Source organism: Mauremys mutica, chromosome 7, assembly GCF_020497125.1.
Source record: "Mauremys mutica isolate MM-2020 ecotype Southern chromosome 7, ASM2049712v1, whole genome shotgun sequence".
In the NCBI taxonomy this organism is placed as follows: domain Eukaryota; kingdom Metazoa; phylum Chordata; order Testudines; family Geoemydidae; genus Mauremys; species Mauremys mutica.
Genome location: NC_059078.1, coordinates 81,967,304 through 81,993,086, shown reverse-complemented (window position 1 = coordinate 81,993,086; position 25,783 = coordinate 81,967,304). Strand labels below are relative to the sequence as shown.

Here is a 25,783-nt window from a genome sequence, read left to right as displayed (position 1 = left end):
AAAATGATTTCCTGTACAGTGCCAGGAGCATGCCAGACAGCAGCTGTGGCAGCTACATAAAAATGGTTGAAATGACCCCACAACATTTATTTGAGGGTTCACAGAGTGCAATTCATTAGTTTGATTTCACCACCTTTGGAAGGCATGCTAGCTTTTCAGTTTACATGTATGCAACTGCTACTGGATTTAAACTAGTTATCTGAGTAGGAAGTCCAACATCCCCCTTTCTATGTATACAGAAGTCAGTGAACTAGAGAATTTGTTTGTCACTTTAGGAATACAGCAAAATTTCTTGAATTGTGAGCAAATTCAAACCCGTTCCTTGAGCAAATCCAGTGTTTTTGTCTGCATTTCTTTCCTCCAGCCCTTGCCTTCTATTCAAGGAGAGAACAGACCAGGCATTGGGGAAAGAAGAAAATTTGCACAGAAGCTGAGAATAAGAGGGACCGTGGTGTTCTCTCTGCACTTCAGCAGAAAGCTGGCACTAAAGCTTTGGGCACAAGCTCATTCTGTAGAGGAGGTATGGAAAACCATTGCACTTGTGCTTTTGGTCTTAAACTGAATGAGCCATTTTGGAATCTGTGTCCTCTGGTTTCTGCTCATTAGGTACATCACCTCTTAAAATTAAACAGACAATGTCATTTCACAGACCACCACAACCCCTGGACTCTCCCCAAGTTCTCTATATGCACCTGAAGGTGAAAGGCTGGAAGTTGTGTTCCATTTTGCCTTACCACCAGCTATTTTTAGTGTAACAAATTGTATAGTTCAATAGACTGGCACTTTAATGTTTGTGAAGACTATTTTCACCCACTGTTACGGTGTTGCTTACAACTTAGTTTTTTATTTTCATAGCCTCAGTGACTGATTTACAGATGTAAACAAATATTTCCTTTGTGCAATTAAATACTGCCCACTAGCATTACTTCCATTCATGCACCTCTGAAGAACAGGATACTTTTTCCTCAGGTTTTTTAAGCAATGTAATTTTTTTATATAGAAACCCAGAGTTAAATTTGATGCACCTTGATTAGTTATGTAAACAAAATCTAAAAGATTCCCCACAGAACGAATAACTTGGTTCCTCCATAGAAAGTTTATATATTTCTCCTGATTAATCTGAGGTTAATATTGTCAGGAGACAAGAGTGTGGCACATCGATCCATCTAGATATGGTGTAACTTATACACTTCTCCATTAACAAAATTGTGCATAATGAAATGCTTACAATCTGAATGCATGATAGAAAGCATCTTTCAAGCGGAAGTGGCAGCCATCTGGCAACCATAAGTTAAGTTCTGCATCGTTTATGGCATTATAGATACCTATTACACATAGCATTACTTCAAAACCCTGAAGGATTGTGTTTGAAATGTTTTCCAAGCAGTCATTTGGTTTGAAACGTCAGGAGAAAGATGCAAGAGCTTGCATTTACCAATTTATGGTAACCTTAAGCTCTATGATTAAGTGTATTTCACAGTGACAGTTGCTGTAATGCCTTTTCTCGCACAGTAGGATTGTGTTAGATGTTGGCTGCCCTTGGATCATCATTGTCCTGGTGGTTTTCCCTTTTCTCATTTGCTTAACTACATTTCATGAGCACGTCTCATGGTCTTCATTTAGCTGTTCATAAGTCCTTTCAGTATATCTTCAGAGAGCTCCAATAGAGGGAGTTCAGGTGATGGAATGTCCAAGGGAGGAAGAGTGGGTATTGGAATGTCCTTAGCCTTCCCTGCATTTGCTGCAAACTTCTGCCAAGTTGAGGCTGAAGTAGTAGCAGTTTCTGAATGTTGTTGTAGGCCCCATAACTCTGACTTCTCCACAAAATCAGCATCTACATCCAACTCCTTCTCTACTGGAGCTTTTTGGAGTCTAATCCTTTCTGCTTTTAGCTGTTTATTTTCTCTCCTTAATCTCTCATTTTCAGCTACAAGAAATTCCACATGCCGTTTCAAATCTGCAATTTTGGTTGCCTGCTCTTCTATTATTGTTTTGTCATCTTTTGGAGCTTTGTTCCCAATACACACTTCCAATTGCTCCTCTCTTTTCTGAAGCAGAAATAATAGTGTATCTGGCTCCCTGTCAAAGACAACCTGAGTTTCCTGTAGATGCTTATTTGCAGAAGGACTGTATTTCTGAGTAACAGGAACCAATATGTTGTGGTCTTCAGATTCTTCAGTTGGTTTATAAGAGGTCTGAAGATGTGCAGCTATATCCTTGTCTGCATTCTGTTGGGCTTTTAACCTTTCCTCTCTCTTTGCCCTTTTCCACCTCTCCTGGATGAGCAATAACTGTTTCATGTGACTATCCCTTTGTAATTCCAGCGATAATTGAGCCTGTCCAAGAAAAAGAAGATTGACTGAATTAACACACAGGCCCTAATACTGCAAGCATATATTTGTGAGTAAAATTACAGACATGCTTAAGCGTTTACAGAGCCAGCACCGTAGCATGTCCTGGAAGGGAAACCTCTCTCTAGCTTCCGCAATGCAGATTCAGGCATTTATGCCATCAAACTCACTAACTGTAGTCTGTGAAATGGAAGTGTTGTGTGACTACTTAATATTTGGACATCTGTAATTTCTCTTTCAATCCATATGGAGACTTCTGAAGGGAGGAGTGATCATCCATAAATGTACTTAGAATGAGATGTCATGCTTTACTTGGCCAGTAATTCAACACATGTTTTTTAAATAAGAAGCAAATCCTTTTGTTATAGAATATAGCTAGACCACTGCATTAATGACACCACCACTAAGCAGCAGAGATTGCTACAATGAGATTACATCAGCATTTTCAAACTGACCCTCTATTCTCAGTCACTCCAATTGCTGGACCATTGGGGTGGATGTTCCAGGCTTGGCTAAAAAGTGTTCCATGTTTGATGAAATTTTCTCACTAGTTTAGCTTTGTTTAAACAACAAGAATAATAGGTGGAGTGGGGCAATGTACTTTTTCCCAGTGGTAGTAGCATTTTATAGTCACTGAATCAGAGTGAGAGCATGACTTTACAGCGTGGTGACTCAGGCACTCACTTGAAGATCTAGTCCCCACTCCAATGACTGTTCCAATAAGTGGAAAGGCTTCAACGGGAGAGACAGACAGACCTGCCATGGAGGTAACCCACCTTCAAATTCCTGCTCCACATCAGGCAGAGGGGGAACTGAACCCAGGCTTCCCATACCCCAGGTACAATGCTCTAACCCAGGGGTCCGCAATCTCTGCCATGCGGACCAGGCCAGTTTACCTACCTGCCCTGTCAACAGGTTCGGACGATCAGGGCTCCCACTGGCCACAGTTCATCATCCCAGGCCAATGGGGGTGGCGGGAAGCCGCAGCCAGGATACCCCCTTGCCCATGCTGCTTCCCACCCACCCCCATTGGCCTGGGACAGCAAACTGCGGCCAGTGGGAGCCACGGTCCGCCGAACCTGCTGATGCGGCAGGTAAATACACTGGCCTGGCCCACCAGGGTCCTTACCCTGGTGAGCCGCGTGCCAGAGGTTGCTGACCCCTGCTCTAACCACTCTGTTTAAAATTAAGGAAGGCTTCTTCTTCCTCCCCACACACACACACATTCTTTAGTTTGCCCCAAAGAGAATTCTTTTCTTTTGTGGAACTGCCAGCAACTCACAATGAGGGGTTATTCACCCAGCTCTACTCCACCCTCCTGCTAACCCCAGCTACTCGATCAGCTCCTTGGGCCTTGGACAGCCAGGCATAAATTAGAGCGGTGCAGCTCATTCAGAGTAGGCAGCATGACTATATGGTGTAAGAGGTATGATCATACAAGTAGGACACAGTGTAATGGGCACATCCCCAAGGGCCAGAGTTAAAATGTGTTTGTACAATAATACCTTCAACGTTTCCCAGCCATGGAATGCAAGCTAAATACAATCTCACCTGCTCGGATTGTGTCAGCTTCATGGCTTCAGAAAGGTATGCTGCACAAAAAGCAAATTGGTAAACAGTTAGGCCAGGATTGTGAAAATTAGAACATTCTTTTCTTGCAAGCTAAAGAGTAACCCATTTAACTATTTTTAAGTTTTCAGATCTGATCATTTTGTTCACTGAATCCACACACAAAGAGGGAATTACACAGGCAAACTGTTGCTGGGATTATGCATACTGCTTTTCAAATGCGTGTCTCCCCTGAAGAGCTTTAAACCTACATAGTATTACGGTAAATTACTTCCATATCATCTTTGAAGCGAAGTCTCTTTGCTCATCATGGTATAATATGCGTTACACATTCCCATGTACGGTTCTAACTGCTTCACCACTAAGGAGAGCACTACCCATGCAATTTCATTACAACCTTTTCCTGATCAAACCTAAGGTTTGCAGGAAGTCCCCAAAGGAGGAGCAGCAGCAGCATCTGCCCCCATAGTATGTAAGGAAATGACAAAGCTATGAGCCAGAGTCTGTCTTACATACATATAAATGAAACAAGAACACTCTACAGTAGAGTACCACACTTTTGACTACATTATTGATGGAGTAGGGAAGCAAGATCCATGGCTCCAAACCTGAATAAAACTCAATGCATTTTTTAATTAAACGCCTTTTTTAAAATTCTATTTAAAATTAATTTTGAAGTTTACAACCTCTAAGGCCTAAATTTACTACAATCTATTAAAATTACTTAAGTATTCAAGCAGTACATATTTGCTGCTGAAATTTAAAAAAAAAATCCACTGAACAGTGGAAGTCACTTGCTAAGCACCTGGAACCATACGTTGATGTGCAAAATCCGATTTTGACAGCAGTAGCCTCTTCTCCAGATGCAGAGAGAACTTTTTCTTCTTTTGAGTTTCTTTTACTAGTTCAATTCAGTGATTAGTTTAAGTGACTGGGGCAGGAATACAAACTTCTCAACTCCCTCTCCCCGGAAAGTATATTAAAAACAAACCTACAGCACTTGAAGCAGCCACCTATCTAGTGGTCCTCCATACAACACCCAAAAACTGCACCTATCCAGCCAGTTGTACCTACTAATGCGGCCACCTCCCAGCTCTCCAGAGCAGATCTTACCTGTTAAGAGGCAGCAGCTGCACATTCACAAATCAAATGTGAACCTGAACACAAATTTTTGTGAATAAGGATGGAAGACTGTCAATCATAGGGTGGGCCTGCCGAACAGAGCTCATTACCCCTCAAGGTTGAGCTTTCTTGGTAAAAGTTGCTTTATCAGTAATAGATTCATTACAAACATTAAGATTGCTAACCACCAATTGAGTGTTTAGCAAAGATTGGTGGCTAAATATTTCCCACATTATACTGACAACTAGCTACTTCCAGTAAGAAAGGTATGAAACGTCAGAAGTGAAATTAAAGGCTACATTTCCGAGAGGCTTCGCACAGGGCCTCCAAACCTGTGTTCACAGTTTTTGCATTATAAAAACAGCCTTTCTATGCAAGTATGTATATAGTTACTTAGCCTGAGCAAGTTTCAAGGCTGCTTTTGAAAACTGGGCCATAAATATCTTCTGAAAAGGTAACACTCACCAGCTGCTTTTTTGTGACAAGAAATTGCTTCTTCGTATTTCCCTGCTGCCAACAACCGGTCTGCTTTTCTACTCTGCTGATGAGCCTTAAAAGAAAGAAACAATGTTATTTTAATCAAAGCTGAAACTAGGAATGGCTGGAACTGGTTTTTATAGTAAGGGCACCAAACAGATAATCAGGTGTTCACACATCATACAGCTTCAGAGTCTTAACCCAAGATCTCCCAGTCCAGACTTTGAGAGGCAGAGAAACAATTTCCTATAATGCTCACCCACCATAGGACTTTTGTGGACAAATGTACTGTGCAGGTATGGCAAAAGGTTTTATAAAGTGGCAATGACTGTAAGTCTTCACATAGAGTACCTAACATTTACACACTTGCAGTGGCAAACAAGTGTCCTAGGCCAATGGTCCATGGTGTAAGGAACCAGCCACCAGTGGCTATACTGCCATGAGCTACTGGAAACAATCCGCCAAAACTGCCCTTATTGATTGTTGTGTGCCCTAATGTGAGAGCCTGGAATCTTCTCATAAGCAATGTGTGAGATCAACTACACATGCACCTCTCTTGTGGGACCATAGCTCCCAACAGCTTTTCATTTCCTTCACGATCCTGAAGAGCTCCCTGCACTCAAGCTGACACAATAAGAGAAGCACTATCATTTGGTGCTTTACATAAAAGCCTTCAGCTTGGTTAAAAGTTTACAAAATTCAGCATAAGCAGCCCTACTTTAATAGCAGTAAGCTGCTTCACGGCAACAGATTAAGAGTAGAAGAGTTTTAAAGTAGAGCATGATTTAAGAGATACTGTTTCTACAGCAGGGGTCAGCAACCTATGGCACATGTGCCAAAGGCCAGGCCAGCAGTGGGCTAGGTGGGGCCAGCAGCCGGGACCCCAGCAGGCAGCAGCATGCCATTAAAAATCCTGCCCAGCCCAACCTGCTCTTCTCCACCCCATGCCCACCGCTCTCCCCTGGGGGGGTCAGGGGGCAGAAGCTTGGTCCTGCCAGCTGCTCCTGCAGGGCAGCCTCCACCAACAGCCAAGCTCCCTCCTCCCCTGCCTCTTCCCTCAGCATGCTGGGTTCCTGCCCCTCCTCCTGGCCGCTGGCCCTGCTCAGCCTGCTGCCGGTCTGGGGTTCTGGCTGCCGGATCAGGCCCCGCTCAGCCCGCTGCCAGCCTAGGTGAATGGAACCCCAGGCCGGGAGCAGGCCGAGCGGCGTAGGATCAGCATTTTAATTTAATTTTAAATGAAGCTTCTTAAACATTTTGAAAACCTTGTTTACTTTACATACACTAGTTTAGTTATATAATATATAGACAGAGAGACCTTCTAAAAAACGTTAATGTATTACCAGCACGCAAAACCTTAAATTAAAGTGAATAAATGAAGACTCGGCACCCTACTTCTGAAAGGTTGCCGATCCCTGCTCTAGAGAGATGTTTTTTTGTTTATGGGCCCTATCAGTTCTGTCAACCCAGCTGAGACATTTGGGTCGGTAGGGTAGTTTTTATAACCCAGTATTGAGCTGTGTGAACAAGGGCTCAGACTAGACTCCAGGATCTTTGTGACAATATTTAAGTGGAGTTTACCCACTTAGAGTTTGTCTACATGGCAATTTAGTGCAATCTACTCAAAACACGTGATGGGACTTTTAGTGGATAGCAGCAGGATCCATACAGCCACTCGTGTGACAGGCTCTTGTGCTGTCAATTCACACGCCAGCTTGCACCAGGCACTAAATTGCTGTATAGATAAACCGATAGTATTGTCAACACCCCACGTTTGTCTGAACACGGCAGAGGAAGGCGATTCCTTTTTTTCTGCCAATATTCCAAGGGAAAGATACTGTTCTATTAACTCTTTCCATAGACTCTCACATGAGGCTATCCCAAGGAAAAGAGTTTACTCTCCTGACAAACCGAGGAGTGAATTCACAAGTGTGTTAACCCACAGCAGTGTGTGCTTCACAAACAGCCATTTTCTATGCTTCACTCTTTGGCAAGAGAGGTTGGTTTGTGCATACAGTAACTTCATTTACTAAAATGCTCTTGAGAAAAGTAGAAGCCCAGCTCAGAAAGTATATGAAATGGGACATTAACAGGAAATGAGCTTGGTATCTTGCATTACTAATATCTGTAGAACCCTCAACACACTCAATTTTACAACTAGTTCTGTAGTTTCCCAAAGCAATAGTTTCAACATCAAAACTGGTAGTCTTGGCCTATCCAAGAGACAGGTCCAAAGAAGCCAGGTCAACTGGAAGAGGAGATATTCTTGAGAAGAAAGAAAAAAGTAGCAATTTCATTGATTAGAATTAAATTCAGCAAAACAGAACCCCAGTACCATTTATGAATTAGCCTAGAATAATTTCTCCATAAGAATTTTGTACAGAAAGTGTCATTTAAAATTATGGTTAAATAGCTAATCACAGTAGGTAAGCATGTGAAAAGCCTTTAAAAAAAGCATAGCCTGACAAACATTGTTTAGGCATGTCACACTGCAATCCTGGAAACAGAGGAGCAGATAAGTTTCTAATATGGTTACAATGAAGTTGTGTAACAGGGCATCCTCTGGCTGCAACAGAGTCCCTTTTAAGGGTAAACTCCACATCTTCAAGAGAACATGGAAACCTTAGGGAAGCACCAAACATCCCTCTGCTTGCTCATTAATTTTGATGAGCTACATGGGAAGTCAATATTTCCTTTGAGTGAGATGATTAAGAACAGTAAGACTGCCCCTTTGAGGTGAGGAAAGATAGAAACATGCCTAATTACTAATCTAAGAAACTGAACAGCTACAGCTTTAAGCAGTAAAGTCACATGACACTAGCCTGGGTGAATAAGAGCAATCTCTCCCAAGTGATCCCATTCAACTGCTAGCTGCTGATGGAAGACTCCTAGAACAAAACAAGTAAGACCCTATGTGATTTTTAAAAGGTAGATGTGTGAATTATTAGTTTTCAAACAGAGCAAATCTATTGTGGTTTCCCCAGAGCAACAAGTTGACTGAAAGTCATCTTTCCTTATGGATGCTTTGTTTTTCTGAAACATAGTGGAAAAGTCTCTCTGGAAAGACTTTAGCCCACACAGAACCACTTTGCTTGTTTGAAGATATTCAGAATTAATGGTAGAGCATCCTTCAGGAGCTAACAAAACTTTAACAAGATACAAGGCACAGACTGCAGTAGGCTACATGTGCTAAGAGCTACAATTGAAGTAAAAAAAAACAACTAAAAAATGAAGCACGGAGGGCTGAGGAAAGTAACTTCAGGGAGGGTTTGTTTTGTCAAACTAACAAATGATAAAATTTAGAAGTATTAAGAGCAACCTGTCTTCTGTTGTTAACACCTACCAGCTTCACTGCAAACATTAGTGTGTGTGTGGGGGTGTCTTTTTATAATGAAGCTATTTTGGGCAAAGGAAAACAAAGAAATAAAGGGGGTCCTACAATTGTAGACATGACTGAGGTTTAGTGGAGGTGACCATCCAGTGGAATTTATACAGATACAGTTCCAAGCCATAACCCTACAAATAGACTAGTAGGATTGTATTCCTGGCCTCCTTATCAGTATCAGGGCCTGATAATCTCACTTACTCTGAGTTAATAGAAACTTTGAGACCAGGAAAAACTCTGGAATTCCCTGAGAGGAGCACAGGCCCAGCATCACTGCTCCCTTAATGGGCTGTGAGATGGTGCTAGATGTTTATGGGGAAGGAACGAACTTATTCCTAAATAATACACAGATGTTAATTCAAGAAGTCACTATAGTTGAACCAGTAAGTATTAGTGACCACAATATAATTAAGATATCCTTTCACAAACAATCACCAAAAGCTAGCACTGTCAGACTACCCTTTAGAAAGGAGGATTTTGGGAAGAAAAAAGTCAAAACCCTGAAGTCAAGCTTGAGGAAACTAAAATCCTTAGGCTATTTAGGCATACCATGATGACTCAGAAGGCATGCACAACAAGAAGGGGAATGCAAACAGAAAATGGTATAGTTAAAGGACTAAAGAAATTTGAGCCAACAAGTATCCTTCAGAAAAATGGAAATGCGGCCCCAGTGAAGCCAATAGAGAAAAGCATACTATTGCAGACAACATGTAAGGAATTAGATACACTAAGAGCAAATAGCCAAATACATAAACTAGAAACTCCAAGTATCAGTTGCAGAAAGACAAGAGAATGTTAAAGGAGCAATTCAGGTGCAAAAGGACACTGCAAAGCAGCTAAATTATTTCTTTTTATCAGTTCTCTTCATTGTGGAAATGGGCGAGATGCCTAACAAACTGAATTTTTTGCTGTTTAAAGTCACCAGGAACATATGGTACTCACATCCAAGAGTTAATGAATTTTAGAATGAATGCTCTGAGCTGTTAAACCTATGCAATTTCACTAAAAAGTCAACATTCTACACTGGAGGAAAGAAAATATCATACTTTAGGAAAAAAGTTACTGGGTGATCCTGGCTTTTAGAGCAGTGAGACTAACTTCAACAGATGGAAAACTGTTAAAAGCTGTAGCTTACTTATAAAACACTTAGCCCTTATCTACACTACATAATACCTATGGAAATCATTGCCACAAGAGAGGTCAAGAGCTCAATGGGATTCAAAAAGGCATGGGTTGTTTCCAGGGATGAGATGATTCATAGTTCCATCAGCTAAGATACAAAATTCTACATTAAGGGTAAAAAACATACTTACTTCAGATTACAGTCACTCATTAATGGTGGGGTTAGAAAAATATTCCCTCTGAGCAGGTTACTCCATTTTTTATTTGTAGAGTTTCTTGCACCTTCCTCTGAAGTTGTATTGGCCACTGTCAGGATGCTAGTGGACAACACAGGTCACTACTCTCTTTACAAGAACTATAGCACACACAAGAGTCTAGAGTATTTTTGTCTGGCACTACAAATGGGTATAGTGATTACACTGCTCATGCATCCGACGAAGTGGGTATTCACCCATGAAAGCTCATGCTCCAAAACGTCTGTTAGTCTATAAGGTGCCACAGGACTCTTTGCTGCTTTTACACTGCTCTTGTGGTCAGACCATCATCTCCTTGGCCTTATTCATACTTTTTTTTAGTGCAGAAGACCTTACTTAATGGTCTGCTTTTAAATGTCAGGATGGGGCACTACTAAATGCTGACACCTGCCCAGTCACCCATAGTTATCACCTATTTACCACTCAGAACTCAAAATTGATGATCTGTCTTCTAACCCCCCCCACTAGATCTTTCTTCAGTTGCTATAATAATAATTAATAATAGGAGATATACCTATCTCCTAGAACTGGAAGGGGCCTTGAAAGGTCATCGAGTCCAGCCTCCTGCCTTCACTAGCAGGACCAAGTACTGATTTTTGCCCCAGATCCCTAACTGGCCCCCGCAAAGATTGAACTCACAACCCTGGGTTTAGCAGGCCAATGCTCAAACCACTGAGCTATCCCTCCCCTGCCTGCAGTCCTATGTCTACTCAATTACTTAACAAGGTTCTGGAGTTTTTTCCTCAACTTCTAGAGCACCTTCCTCCAGCACAATGTTCTTAACTTTCAGCCTGATTGGACACCCATCCCATCACTAAATTACCCCTTATGCATGATTATTCACTTGTTTCTTACCTGTGAGCACAGATCAACTTCTTCCTACTTGGCCTTAGACCTCCTCTACATGACATAACTCTCAGATTAGCCTTGGTGCCAACCTACTGCAAAATCACTATTTCAGTCTGAGTTCCTTAGATTCCTTACTGATTTAAGCTAAATTGATATACTTTAAATCTATAAGGCATACATTAACATAGTCTCTCTATGCAATAGGGTGCCACCAATTTAATTTCATGCAGACAAGGCTTCTGTGTGCATCTTATCCTGTTTCTGTAATCCTAAAGTGTTTCCTTCCCACATGTCTCATGTCACTCATATAAGCATTCTACTACCAGGGCACAGCCAGAATTACGCCTTATCCCAATCTTGATCTGATGAAACAGTTATTCATGCTTTGATTCCCTCTAATATTCTTCCTAAACAGCTACAGCCACTTTTAGCAGTCCAAACTCTCATGGTCCTATGACTAACTCTCAAAGTACTGAAATACTATACACCAGTGAAGGAAAGACATTTACATAATACTGTACACAAGTAACTTCAAGTGTCTGTGTTATCTGCCCATCACCTTTTATTCTTAGGGTGTATACACAGAAAAACTGAGGATTTTCTAACGTGTCTAACACCATATTTAACTCACTAGCAGCTGTGATATTATTACTCCGAGCTGACGTGGCTAGAGATGGTTTCTAATCAGGGCTATGATCCTGTTTTGAAGAATGTGCACCGCCAGGTCAGACCAGACCAGACCAGACCATGACTCCGCGGGTACTGCACTTCCCCAGCACCGGGACGGGCCCTGAACCGTTGTTTACTGTCCGGCTGGCGGGCACCAGAGGGCGCGAGGGGAAGGTCCAACCGCTCCTAGCAGCCTCCTCCACATCAGCCAGCGGGGCCTTGTCCTCGCCAGCGAAACTCAGCCCCCTGCTGTGCCACGGGGGCAGCTCCTCCCCCTGCGGCGGTGGAAGCCGCAGCGCAGCCGGGGCTCCGGGGCGTTCACCCTCCCATTGCCCGCCCCGGCCCCGGCCCCGGCCCCGGATCCCTTCGCGCTCCGCACCTGCGGCGCCAGGCGCCTACCCTGCCAGCGGGGCAGCCGCCGCCCGCCCCTCGCCCTGCCCGCCCCGGCGCCCGCTGCCCGGCGCCCCCGCCCCGCCCGGGGCGCGGCTCACCAGGTTGAGGGGCCCCTCCATCACCTCCATAGGCGGCGGGGGCTGCGGGCACATGGGCTCTGCGGCTCCGTCCCGGCGCCCCTGTCCCAGGCTCCGCCGCCTGTAAACACCGAAACACTTCCGCCTCAAGCACGCACGCAGTGGCGTCACCGCGCCGCCCGCAAACCTCGCGAGAGCCACGTCCGACTGCGCAAATCCCACGAGAAGAGTGGAAGGTCTCCATGGTAACGGGCACCGGGCGAAGCTGTGGGCAGCCGGCAGCGAATTTTCATTGGCTCGGAGGCGCGACTTGAACAGGAGCGGCGCCGCTGCAGCCTGCCCGGCGTGCCGGCCGCGTGTGCGTGCGCGTGCCTGGAAGCGCGGGCTCTTTAGCGGAGAGGGAGGGGCAGAGACCCCACCGGGCCAGGCTCTGAGGCAGGTGTCCGGGGTATCCGCATGGGTGCGCGCCCCCGGGACTATCCATGCGGGTGCCTGGGCGGGCGGGCGCGCGTCCCCGCGCCCAGGGGAAGCGCCGCTGTGCAGGTGCTGGGCTCTGCGTCCCGCCCGCAGTCCCGTTTTATCAGCATCACCCCCGGGCTTTGTACCTCAGAGGCGGCGGCCCCCAGGCCTGGGGCAAAGGGCTCGGGAGCTGCCTGTGACTCCTCTCGCTACGAGGTTAAAAGCTGGATGCTCCACGTGGCTCTAACCCGTGAAGCGTTTGTCAGCTCATCGGCCGCGTGCAGCCGCTCCCCCGGCCCGCGCAACGTGCCTCCTGTAGCACCAGTGCTGCAGAAATCCAGCTCGAGAACCGGGATGTTGCTGGAGGTGACCGAACTTTGGCCCCGAGACGCCCAGGGTCTAATATTTCGGGTCGCTAGGAGCGGCTACACCTGTATTGTCTTTTCATGGTATCATTTTGGAGCCGGAGCGCTGGGACCAAAAATCAGAGTCCGAGTTTTCCCCTTTGTCCTGTTCACTGCAAATTATCGTCGTCCCCCTACCTCACAGGACTGCTGTGCAGTGCGCGCTCGTTAATGTCCGCACAAGAGTATTTAAATTCTCAGATTTATTATTATTACTAGGAGAAAAATGTGAAACTGTAGATAGAAATTTCAAGAGTCTTCTCTAGAATTCAACTAACTTGTCATTTGGGTAGCCAATGTACATATAAAATTTAAGTCTAATCAGTAAATCTTGGGAAGAGGTTCTACATAGAACTAAGGATCCTTGAATATTTTTCCTAAGGGATTTTCTGTTAAATGTCTACTCAGCAGCAAAATTGTTGTTATTGGTACTGCAAAAAAGAGACTTTGTGAATCTTGAAAAGGTTTCAGAGTAGCAGCGGTGTTGGTCTGTATCCGCAAAAAGAACAGGTGTACTTGTGGCACCTTAGAGACTAACAAATTTATTTGAGCATAAGCTTTTGTGGGCTACAGCCCACTTCATCGGATGCATGCTGTAGCCCACGAAAGCTTATGCTCAAATAAATTTGTTAGTCTCTAAGGTGCCACAAGTACTCCTGTTCTTTTGGTGAAATTTAATTCTCATTGTTAGAAACGTGTGTCTCGTAAATCTCCCGTTTCTGTAACTACCATTATAATGTTTTATAGACATTTTATAATGTTATACTATTCTGGGTCATGTTGAAAAATAAAGTTTAAAACAGTTCAATGTGAGCGTTCTCATGGAATTTGTGAAACTTCTTAATCACGTTGCTGGCACAACACTATAATGCTCTGCTGTAAGAGGATGTAACATATTTAATTGCAGTGTAATCTTTTCAGTCTTTTTTGTTATGTGTTCCTACAGTGCCTACCACACTGGGGCACTAGCCTTTGAATGTTACCACAATAATACAATATTTGTACACTTAGTGATATGCATTTTAGCTGATCAGCTGTAGTTTCTAAAAATCTCCGCTAGGGGTCTTCAAGGACCATCATTCTTTAAGTGTATGATGATTTCTCCTAAGTGAAGGAATGTCTGCAGTAGTTGTATGACATTTGATTGAGTGGAAAAAGCTTCTACCGTTAAAGTACCGAGTAGAAATTACTGATTATCATTCAGAAAGTTCTTGATTATTTACTTTTGTAGGGTGCATGCTGTTCCAAAGGAACACTATTAATTTAAAAAAAAATCTTGGAAATCAATTCATTTCCTACCTTGTGACTAATAATATTAAAATTAAAGCATTTTAAAAATACAGGTTACTTGTCACCATTTATCTCTGTTATATTTTGCATTATTCTACTATGACAAGGAAGTATCAGTTAAATCAGTTTCACTTTCAAGGTTTTAGTGCAGCAATCTTTGGGCTTCAGATATTACAGGAGAAAGTTTTGATTTAAAAAAAAGTTTTCCTGTGTTTATTTTTAATTACAAAACCATTTTTAGTGGTCTTAATTTTCATAAAAGTAAGACTTCTGTGTATAACCAAAGTTAAAAAGAGTATCAGAAATAATTCTTCTGGTGAGAGAATAATTAAAAATATTGGTCTCCTCTAACAGTAAGGACCCAAATCTTTTGTAATGTGAATAAACAAACACCACCAGATCCTTCTTTGTAGTTGCTTTTACACCCTTTTTCTGCAACACAGAATTTGGTGTAGCACCTTTATTAATAAATATCCATGCAGAACAAAGCTATTCTTCACATGCCTCTGATGCTGGAATCAAGATGTCTATGAAAGGGTTACAACTAAAAGAGAAACACCATCATTTGCAACTGTAATATAATGATGGAAGTGAGATTCTTTCTGGTACTTCAGTGAGTTTTTTGCTGTACTGTATATTGTGGTAATGGGAAAGTGGGGCCTTCCAGTCGGGAGCACGGTCCTGTAGTGCTAAGGGCTGTACAAACATGGGAAGACACATGAAGAGTTTACAGTTTAAGACAAGATGACACAGGTGAGCAGTAGTAACAGGAGCAAAGGATGATGGTATTTGTTCTGTTTCTTTGCATTTGGTGAAGCTCTTTAATAAACCAGAGAGAGAAGGAAGCGAAAGAGAGACAAAGTAGCTTCAGGGATAATACTGTTAAAACAAAACAATTCCTTCTGTGATTCTTTTACAGTATCATATATGAAGGGTAACAGTAGAATGAGTGTGGGGGTTACCTAGATTAGCTATGGCTAACAAATCAATGGTACCGAATAATTTTAAAACGTTTGTTTTTGTTTTTAGAGCGGCAGTATGGTCCACTACACAGCACAGGGTTAAGGAGTTAGCAGAGCTGCTGACTGACTTGGAGCAGATCAGCTATATTTGCTTCAGTTTTGCCATTTGTAAAATGGTTTTCTTTGTAAAGAACTTTGAGATCTAATGGGTGAAAAGTGCTCTATATGAGCTGAGCATTGCTATTAATTATGGAGGTGAAGGGTAAATGGAAGGATGAGTTAATAGGAGCACAAAAGAAAAGGATGAAAAGGGAAGAGGGCTATTGAGAGAGAATTATGGAATGGAGGAGAGAATGAAGAGGAATATAGAGGTTGCGAGAGTGAGACTACCAGCAGACAGATTCATAAAAAGGAATGAGGAGCAAATAGCCAATCAGCAGACAGTGAAGAACAGCCAGAGTTCTAATTGTAGAATGAAGTCTGCTGACCTAACTGGTGTCTATCGGTTCTTAAGGTGCCTCAGATACCATCACCTCATTGTACTTTGGCTCCCAGGCATCCATGTGTCAGTGGGGCTGGTTTTGCCCCTAGGAGTGCTAGGGTGGAAGAGGCCACACGTGGTTAGACAGGATGGTCTGCTAGGGCCTTGTACTCTGGGAAAACATTATATTAGTTTAGGAGAAGCTGTTTCAGCCATGTTAGTCTGGATCTGTAAAAGGAGCAAAGAGTCCTGTGGCACCTTATCGACTAACAGACATTTTGGAGCATGAGCTTTCGTGGGTGAAAGTGGGTATTCACCCACGAAAGCTCATGGTCCAAAACGTCTGTTAGTCTATAAGGTGCCACAGGACTCTTTGCTGCTGTTTCAGCCACAGGACTTTTCAAGGCCAATTTCAGATACTGGACTTTATTTACCATATGTCTAAGTGTAAGCATCAAAACCTGATCTTGTACAATCTGGAGTGCTCCAGCATTTGATACGTGCTAGATTGCCTCTTTCATTAGAGCACCCAGTTATTCAATTATGAGGCACTGCAGTGACTGCTGAATATTAAGTGCTTGTGAACTGGAGCCCACAGATCAGGAAGTTGGAAGTTGATTAGGGAAGTTGGATAGCAGATCAGTGGGAGTGACAGGTCACATCAGCCAAGATTGAGGAGGCCATCAAGTAGGGAAACCCGCTTCACTTTCAAGCACTCATAACGCAACCCAATAAGATGTTAAAACCCACGTGCACGCCCTGTGCCAAATCTCTTGATCCCCCTCACCACCAGCACACACAGCTGACAACTCTCCCTTGCCTTTGTAGTACAACAAACATCTTGACCACCTTGTTTGCTCAGAACTCCTTCCTCATAATAATAAGCACCCTTCCTAATCCTTATCTGCAAGTTGCCCAGTCCTCTCTCCCTTTACTGTAGATGTGCAACCGAAAGAACTCTGACAAGGTTTTGCACATCTTATTCTTTACATAGGCCCCTGCAGAACCTAGAGTTGACCTGGGTTGATTGTTGAATTGTTGATTAAGATGTACTGACTGGATGTGACATGTTTTACTCATCAAGTATATTTTACTGATTCTGCTGCGTATTTTAGTATTTGAGATCTTACACACTACTAATTAAACTGCATACTTTGATGATCCATTTCCATGATGCACTAATCCAGCTGCAGACTTTGATGATCTAGTTAGATATTATGTAGGATGAGATTTTAGATACTCTGGCAGTCAAATTGCATACTATTAAGCTGCTTACATTTCTATCCACTTTATTAACTGTGCTCTGTTCTTTGCTGACTGAGCTGCAGTTTTTTGTTAGCTACACTATTAATCTGGTACGTATTTTCCCCATATATTATCCAAAATATGTATTGATGCATGATTGGAGATAACATGGCTATTGCTTTCTGTTTGTTTACCAAAACAAAATACATGCTAGTATATGCTAAAAACTGACTGTTATGCTAAACAATTTTCTAGAAATAAAACAATAAGTCTTGAGGAATTTTTTTCCTTAGCAAGTATCAAGAGCAACAAATTAATTTAATTTTGTAAAACCTGCAAGAAAAGTTAAAATAGCAAACTAATACATGAGACAGTGTTCTCAGTAAAACATTGTCTTAACTCAGTACTTGTGAGAGGAGGGTTCTTGTGGTTAAGGAAAATTATAACAGCCAAATAAAGCTTTTGGAGCCATGCTGCTGGTGCAAAGCAAGATAGCTCAGGGATCCTGATCTCCATGTAGTCTGCAGAGCATATATTGCTCTAGCTGCTACATATGTAACATAATCCTAGGGAATTCTTCCCCTTCTGTTTTTGCAAGTTGGCTTTGCTTTTTAGACTTCTCTTTGAGAGATTTGACTGAAAGGCATTATAGCTGTGCAGCAGTGTTACTACATTTACTTGGTTCTCGTTATGTTTTTCCGAAAGAACAGACGGATTCTTTGTCAGAATTATCTTTAAGACAAAAACAAACCAAAAAAGAAGAAAAGTACATTCTACATGGAGAGCACCCTGTGACTGAGTGCATTGTCACTAATGGGGAAGAAGTAGGCTTGAGAAATGGTAGGGGACTCAGACAGAATCCCAGCCTGCTGTCCCCCATGTTAGGGTTGAAGGCTGGAGGTCCTCCCTTCCATCAGTGATGTATGAGTTAAAGATGTGGCCCATGGAGGCCTTCATATATGTAGCAAGACATCACAGGGAAATAGTCTATCACATTAGCCATCTTTCTGGGCCTGCATCTGGTAAGGAATAGTAGGAAGATGGGGTTGGAGACTCTCCATTATGAGAGTATATCGTTGAGGCTGAAAGGAGTTAAGGACAGCGAGAAACTGGGGGAGGAGGGTGTCTCACCAACTCCATGATGTAGGCTATCCTCTCAATGGTACTGTCACATTTTATCATGACTCTCATAATAGTTGGTATTTTTCCTAAGTCATTTAATGGTGTGAGAATGTTCGCTTTCATTTTTAAAATAAGTATGATTCTAGCCTTCATGGTTTCAGAGAAAAGCTTGAGATTGTGACCCCAATGGCCCAAAACATGAAGGCAAATAAAAAGAACCCCAACACAATTATTTTGAAACATCTCAAACATTTTAAGCCAATTTCATGATGGAGTGTGGGGGTGAGTAGGGGTGGTGTCTGCCTCATGATTTTTGAGTGTTCGGGGGTGGCAAGTTTAGTTTCCATTTGGTAAATACTTCTTTTAGGCTAATGCTGTCCTAAATCACAGTTTTTGGCTCTGGGTGAAATGAAACTTTGTTTGGGTCCAGATCCTGTAAGAAACTCCATGTGGGTAAATTCCTTTATTTGGGTGGAAACCCAGTGACGTCAACGAGGCTCTGCATGGACACCTGGGACCCGTGTCATGGAGTCAATTGTAGGAGCCTAAGTTTGCCAACTCTTCATTGTTCTATTCCCATTTGGGGGCATCCTGGGACACTTGGTAGCTGGCTCTTACAAGACCAGAGGTACCAGACAGCTAGGTATCTCACACACACCCTGGATCTCCTCTGCCAATGTGTACTGAACTGAACATAAAGAGTCTGCCTGTCACAAAAGCAGTTTTAAGTGATTTAAAGGTGCAGAAAAGAGAAAACTAAAGCATAATAAACACTGCTACATATACCACATTTCTCATTAATGACTTTTTAGAAAGGAAGACATAGTAAAAATTACCTTTTTAAATTGTGTACATCATTGTGTGGCAAATATTTTCCCAATTTAGATTTCTGGCTCCTTCTAGAAACTGTATGAGGAATAGGTTGATTATATAATGTATAAATTAAACATCTTTCTAAAAGAGGAAATATTATTAAAGTGTAATCCTAGTCAGGATGTGCCTGTCAGCAGGAAGCTTCCTGCAATACCCAGTGTTTTCAGTGTGGAATTTTAGAGTGGGAGGGAAGTATTTAATTGCTATTTACCTGTCTAATGCTGCCTTTGACACACATGATGAGCCAGCTTCATTTGACTGTCACCTCCTTAGGAGGCAGAATTCTTCAGCCCACACTTTGCTTAGCATTGACTATTTCTTTATCTACTCTTTGTGCCTTTGCATTTTGCCTGGACTGTGCATTTTCAGTTAAGCACTACTTAAAGACAGGCTCCTCAGTTGTGGCATTGTAGGAAAGCCCACATATCCTCCCACACAGTGCCTTCCTCAAAGAGAGATGGGGATGCCTATGTCTTTGAAGAAGCACTTTTTAAACAAAAGGGATTCCCCTATGTGCTGATGTGCCTGACAACTTATTTCTCGCCACACATGTATAGCTATCATAGTGATGTGTCTAGCTACATTTGTCAGATCTTCAGTGTGACCACATTTCAGGACCATCCCCCAGCTCAGCTATATAACTTCAAGTTGCCTCTAGGGAGGGCTGGAGAGGGCCTGGGGGCAAGACAACGCATATGGGAGGATTTTGACAATTTAGCATGAAGGAATTTGTTTTAAAAGGTGGGGAGAATTGTGAGGTTTTTGGGAGTGGGAGCATGGTAGTTTGGGGAACATATGAGATAGGCATGTCACTATCATCTCTTCCTTTGTTTGAGTCTCTCTTTGGATCTTGGTTCCCCCAAGCCCCTCTCCCATTTTCTACCCCATTCATTATTAAATGGGGTCAGCAGCTAGGACCAATACTCAAAAGGGAGACAGGAGTTAAAATAGATAGGACGGAGAGATTCGGAACTATTATAACTAGTGACAACTTTGTGCTCACATTTTCAAAGGAGCCTCAGCATAGCCTTTATATCTTCACCCACAATTTTCTACTTGTACTTGGCTGTTAGATATCGAACCTACCTGATTTGCAGGGCAAAATCAGTGACTTTTAAAAAAGTGTTGAAAGGTTATACAGGTAGGGCCCCAATCTGTGTATAGATGTTTTATTGCAAAAAATAATTCCCCTTCTGTATATTTTCATAATCTTATTTACATGCAGACAATTGACCCAGATATGTGATCTGTTATGTGTCTGTATGCACAACACGTGTTCACTAAACAGAGGAACCACAATCACTTCTGATGTTTTAATTAGTTAAATAATGTGCAAAGGCATTATTATTTAAAAGAGAAACCATTGATACCTGTATAATAAGAAAAAAGGAATGTATACTAGTGTGGTGTTCCTGGATTAGTCAGGCCTCTTATTTTGGTTTTAAATGCAAGAAGATTTTTCTTCCTGTTTACAGACTATCAGTCTAAATCCTCTGAACATTTCTGAGGGCAGAATTTTGCCCATAGCAAATAAAATAATATTTTATTACAGCTAGTTCAGACTAAGAATCTGTCGATTGACTTTATTGGGCTTTGGATCAGGCTCTAAACGAATAATTATATCTATAGCATTATACTTCTGTTCTATACAGTTAATTTACCTAAGGGAGTTGATGCGGAATGAACGAAAGAAAGGGTTCTGAGGATGGGGCATAGGCCAGGCAGTATGACTTAACATTGCCTCGTCCATGTGTGAGATGTTGCCAGCTGAATTTCCATAGTGTAGTGGTTATCAGATTCACCCCAGTTGGAATCGAAACTGAAACATTGCTGCTTTCATTCCTTCCTCTACGCGTGGTGACAAACTAATATTTGGTCAGCTGATATGTTGAATTTTCCCCTTAACTTCACCACAGCCATGTGTGAGATCCATTCCTGTTGTTTCACTAGGACTAGCTTTTTTATTTCATTTTTCCCTTGTTCCCCCATTCAGCAAAGGACATATGGAACCTCCTCATCCAGCTCAGCAATCTGGTTTCTGTAGTCAGGGGTTTCATTTTCTCACTGCTCAGTGGGGGTCAGTTCCTCCCGCCCCCTATACACAAACGCAGAATAAACAAATACAAATTAGGCCAGTTTCAGCTTGGTGAGGCAGTCAACTGACAGAGGCCTACTCCCTGACATCAGTCCATAAAACCAGAGGTACTAAGACAGTGACTTCATAGAGGCCAGGGTTTGACATCAGCCAAGAAGCCTAGAGGAGGAGAACCACTAACCTCACAGAAGCTTGGGCCTTAACATTACGCTTTGAAGCCTAGAATCTTACTGAGAACCTTTTACTTAGCTCTTTCTCTCGGCCTCCTTTCCATTTCTGCTCAGAGCAAGAGCTGCAAGAATGAGGACATAATAGAATCATTCAACTAACCAGAAAAGAGACAATCTTCCCAGTGGGTTCTGTGAGGAATCTTTACATTCCTCTCTGTATTGCTGGAGATCCCAGCCCTGGTGGGAGTTTTGCCTAAGGTCACAACTGCAGGTTTGGATGTGTAAACTCATTTTTGTTACATCTTACATAAAATGTTATGGATTTTAAGCTTTTTATCTTGTTTAGTTCCACAAAACGTTTCTAGGTGTGGAAGGGGTCAAGTTAGACAGTGACTTGCTTTAATTATTCTTGTGGTTGTTCACATTATGACTTTCAGCAGGAAAGAGCATCTAAATTTGATTTTTCTCTTGAAGCTCATCCTGTGGAGTGTGAAAAATTGGAGCTGTGCTTTTGGCTGCACAAGATAGTTCCACCATAAGGAGAGAGTTCCTTCTCTGCTACTCTATTTTTATAAGAAACCTCCTTAATCTTTTAAAAAGCTTTGTCCAGATTAGATAAAATGGTTGCAGTTATGCTGTTTGCAGTTTATATGTGTTAGCTAAAATTAAACTATCCTCAACCACACCTCCCATTCTAGACAAATACAAAGATTACATAGTTTAACTTGATTGAGTTCAGTTTGTTGAACTATTAACAACAATGATTTATTGACTCTCTTTCTATTTATGAATTGTCCGGAAATCAGTCATGATTTTGACAAATATACTTATTTGTATTTGTTCAGCAAATAGTTTTACAAACATATTTGGTCCCTGGAGTCACAATACAATTGTAGCACTGGAAATGTATGTGATAGATTCACGGAAACAGACAGGGAGGAAAGCTGAAAACAAGTCAGGAGTCCATGATAAATATAAAAAGTACAGACTCCAAAAAAGTACATTGATTTGACTAATAAAAATCACATAACAACAGGCATATTAAATGCTCGCCCATTCAAAACAAACAAACAACAACAAAAAAACCCTACCACCATCCAAAAACAAATAAATCAAAATTAGAATAAACCAGCTAATATTTAGGAGTTTGCCACTCGTCAGTGGGAAACTACAGTGCTGCCAGTGTTACAGTTTATTTGTACTGCAGTATTGCAAATTGATAAATTAAACAGTAATGAGTCACCAGGACCAGATGGTATTCACCCAAGATTTCTGAAGAAACACAAATAAGAAATTGCAGAACTACTAACTGTGGTACATAACCTATCATTTAAATCAGCTTTTGTGCCAGATGACCTGAAGGATAGGTAATGTGACTCCAATTTTTTAAAAAGGCTCCAGAGGTGATCCTGGCAATTACAGGCCAGTAAGCCTAACTTCAGTACCAGACAAATTGGTTGAAACTATAGTAAAGAACAGAGTTATCAGACACATAGATTAATATGATTTGTTGGGGAAGCATCAACACAATTTTTATAAAGGGAAATCATGCCTCACCAATCTATCAGAATTCTTTGAGGGGTCAATAAGGGTGACCTAGTGGATATAATATACTTGGACTTTCAGAGAGCTTTTGAGAAGGTCCCTCACCAAAAGCTCTTAAGCAAAGTAAACTATCATGGGATAAAAAGGGAAGGTATTCTGATGAATCAGTAACTGGTTAAAAGACAGGAAACAAAGGGTAGGAATAAATGGTCAGTTTTCAGAATGGAGACAGGTAAATAGTAGTGTCCCCTAGGGATCTGTACTAGGACCAGTGCTGTTCAACATATTCATAAATGATCTGGAACAAGAGGTAAACAATGAGGTGGCAAAATTTGCAGACGATACAAAATTACTCAAGAGAGTTAAGACCTAAGCAAACTGCCGAGTTCCAAAGGGATCTCAATAAACTGGGTGACTGGGTGACAAAATGGCAGATGAAATTCAATGATGATAAATGCAAAATAATGCACATTGGAAAACATAATCCCAACTATACATTAAAAATTATGGGATGTAAATTAGCTGTTACTGCTCAAGAAAGAGATCTTGGCGTCATTGTGGATAGTTCTCTAAAAACATCCACTCAGCATTAGGAGCAATTAAGAAAGGGATAGATAATAAGACACACAATATCATAATGCCATTATATAAATCCATGGTACTCCCACACTGTAAATACTGTGTGCAGTTCTGGTCACCCCATTTTAAAAAAGATATATTAGAATTGGAAAAGTTACAGAGAAGGGCAACAAAAATTATTAGGAATATGGAACAGCTTCCATATGAGGAAAGATTAAAAAGACTGGGGTTATCATCTTGCAAAAGAGATGACTAAGAGGGGATATGATAGAGGTCTATAAAATCATGAATGGTGTGAAGAATGTAAATAAGGAAGTGTTATTTACTCCGTCAGATAACATAAGAAGCAGATGTCACCCAATGAAATTAATAGGCAGCAAGTTTTAAACAAAAGGAAGTACTTCTTCACACAACACACAGTCAACCTGTGGAACTCATTGCTAGGGAATGCTGTGAAGGCCAAAACTATAAAGGAGTTCAAAAAAGAATTAGCTAAATTCATGGAGAATAGATCCATCAATGGCTATTAGTTAAGATGGTCAGGGCTGCAACCCCATGCTCTGGGTGTTCTAGCCTCTGACTGCCAGAAGCTGGGAGTGGATGACAGGGGGTGGGTGACTTGATGACTGCCTGTTCTGTCCATTTCTTCTGAAGCATCTGGCATTGGCCACTGTCGGAAGACAGGATACTGGGGTAGATGGACTGTTGTTTTGATCCAGTATGGCCATTCTTATGTTCTAGTAGTGCTTGGAGACTGCAAATGGTGTCAGGGACCCACTGTGCTAGGTATTGTACATACAGATGGTAGGAGATAGTCTCTGCCCCACAAATCTGTAACTAGACAAAGCAGAGAAAGGGTGGGAGGTGAAACAGAGGCAGAGCAAAGTAAAGTAACTTGCCCAAGGTCAAACAGCAGTCAGTAGCAGAGATGAGAATAGACCTCAAGTCCAATGGCCTATCAATTAGATCATGTTGCCTTCCTTGCAGTACAGCCTTCCTTTCACCAGATGGTGCTCTGTAAAGGTATAAATGGCAGTGATGACATACTCCTTCACATGACCTAAACTGGAGCCCAACAGGTAACATCTTGGCTTCAGTGAAAACTCTGCAAAGCAATACTGCCCTACAGTAAGAATGCCAAAGTCTCTATGTTTTAAGATAAGAACAATTGGAAAAAGGAAGGAAGAAGCCAGCTCTACACTCTGCACTCTCCTTCTCTATTTGCCCCCTGAAACTTTACATATATTCAATAAGGGGTTTTAATACAATGAACATACAGCTTTGAATAAGCCCGTTGACAGCTTTATCCCTTGGGTTTCCACATTGTTTGAGGTAACTTGCTTTATCACATGTTGTTGTTTGAAATCTTGTTGTAGGCAGTGCTCTTTAAAATTTTTGATATTTGGCATTCAGTATTTGGTCTGGGTTCGGTCACTTACCTCACATGGTGTGCAGTTTGTTCCCTGCCTGGATGATATAGTCATTCTAAAGAGAAACAGTGACAGGGAAAAAAACCATTAGCATATTGAGTCTCTCAGGGAGAGTGGGTAGAAGATAATTTAGGGGGAGAGATGTAGGAGCTAGGCAAGTCTAGGATATTTTAAATTATTTCCCATCATTTTTTTTACAAGATGGATAAATGCACATAGCCAAATATAATTCTCTCTGTTTGTATTTAAAAATACAGCCACAAAAAAAAGCCCATCCGGAGCTCTGGGCTCCTTGCCACCAACTAAAAACATAATATAAAAAATATTATCAAATATACATGGACTCCAGATTTTAAAATAGGTGGGTTCCTCCCTGACTTAGCAAAAGAGAAAGCTAAAAGCTAAATTGCTGTTTACAATAGTAGAGTCGGATTCTCTGGTCTCCCTCTGCAAGCCCTCCCTAGTTTGTGGATCTGGCTGGTGGAGGATTTCCCCTACATAAGGTAATTTTCTAGTGTTGTAGAGTCATCATATTATCTCCTACATCTTTTCCCCCACCCAACATAGGGGGCAAATTTGGGGAAAAGGGCTTGTGGCAAAGGCATCTCTATGGCTCAGATATCCCCCCTCATAGCCCAGCAATGTTCTTTATGCTCCTTGCCAAGTTTCCCCATGACCTCCGCACATGCATAGAGGAATCATCAGTTCTACTGCACATGGATCTTTTTGCAGGGGCAGGATTTGCTGCATAGTGAATGTTACTCCATTAGTTGAAAAGGGGAGATGACTGGAAGGAGAAGAAAACACACCCGCCAGTTGCTGGCATTGAAATACTTTGGATGGCTCTAGCATCCAGCCTTTGG

At 42.0% G+C, this 25,783-nt stretch overlaps 1 protein-coding gene and 1 long non-coding RNA gene across 8 annotated transcripts in view; one reads left to right on the top strand and one right to left on the bottom strand.

Moving 5' to 3' along the window:
• Positions 1-750: 750 nt before the first annotated feature.
• Positions 751-12,438, bottom strand: NRBF2 (nuclear receptor binding factor 2). 3 transcript variants are annotated; one of them, XM_045024334.1, is made up of 4 exons: positions 12,311-12,396; positions 5,508-5,592; positions 3,903-3,943; positions 751-2,336 (listed from the first exon to the last, which is right to left on the bottom strand). In XM_045024334.1, the coding sequence occupies exons 1-4, from the start codon at positions 12,338-12,340 to the stop codon at positions 1,620-1,622; spliced, it is 873 nt and encodes a 290-aa protein (XP_044880269.1). In that variant the 5' UTR covers positions 12,341-12,396; the 3' UTR covers positions 751-1,619. The 3 variants fall into 3 exon arrangements, with proteins under 3 accessions (XP_044880269.1, XP_044880268.1, XP_044880271.1); XM_045024333.1 differs by having other exon boundaries at positions 754-2,336; positions 12,287-12,438; XM_045024336.1 differs by lacking the exon at positions 12,311-12,396 and adding an exon at positions 11,758-11,820 and having other exon boundaries at positions 763-2,336.
• LOC123374402 overlaps positions 8,396-25,783 on the top strand; it is a 97,175-nt gene continuing 79,787 nt past the window's right edge. For 4 of the 5 annotated variants that reach the window (XR_006581093.1, XR_006581096.1, XR_006581095.1 and 1 more), the window contains exon 1: positions 21,342-21,637. This is a non-coding gene — a long non-coding RNA (uncharacterized LOC123374402). Of the gene's footprint in view, positions 8,419-21,341; positions 21,638-25,783 lie in introns of those variants that run through there. The other variant, XR_006581097.1, reaches the window with a different exon arrangement.

What these genes read in the sequence shown, in the direction of transcription:
- NRBF2 (XM_045024333.1), bottom strand. Translation starts at nt 12,340, where the DNA reads ATGTGCCCGCAGCCCCCGCCGCCTATGGAGGTGATGGAGGGGCCCCTC. An exon ending in TGGAGGGGCCCCTCAACCTG is followed by an intron (nt 5,593 to 12,286) that starts GTGAGCCGCGCC and finishes CTTTCTTTTAAG; the next exon opens with GCTCATCAGCAGAGTAGAAA. An exon ending in TTGTCACAAAAAAGCAGCTG is followed by an intron (nt 3,944 to 5,507) that starts GTGAGTGTTACC and finishes CTTTTTGTGCAG; the next exon opens with CATACCTTTCTGAAGCCATG.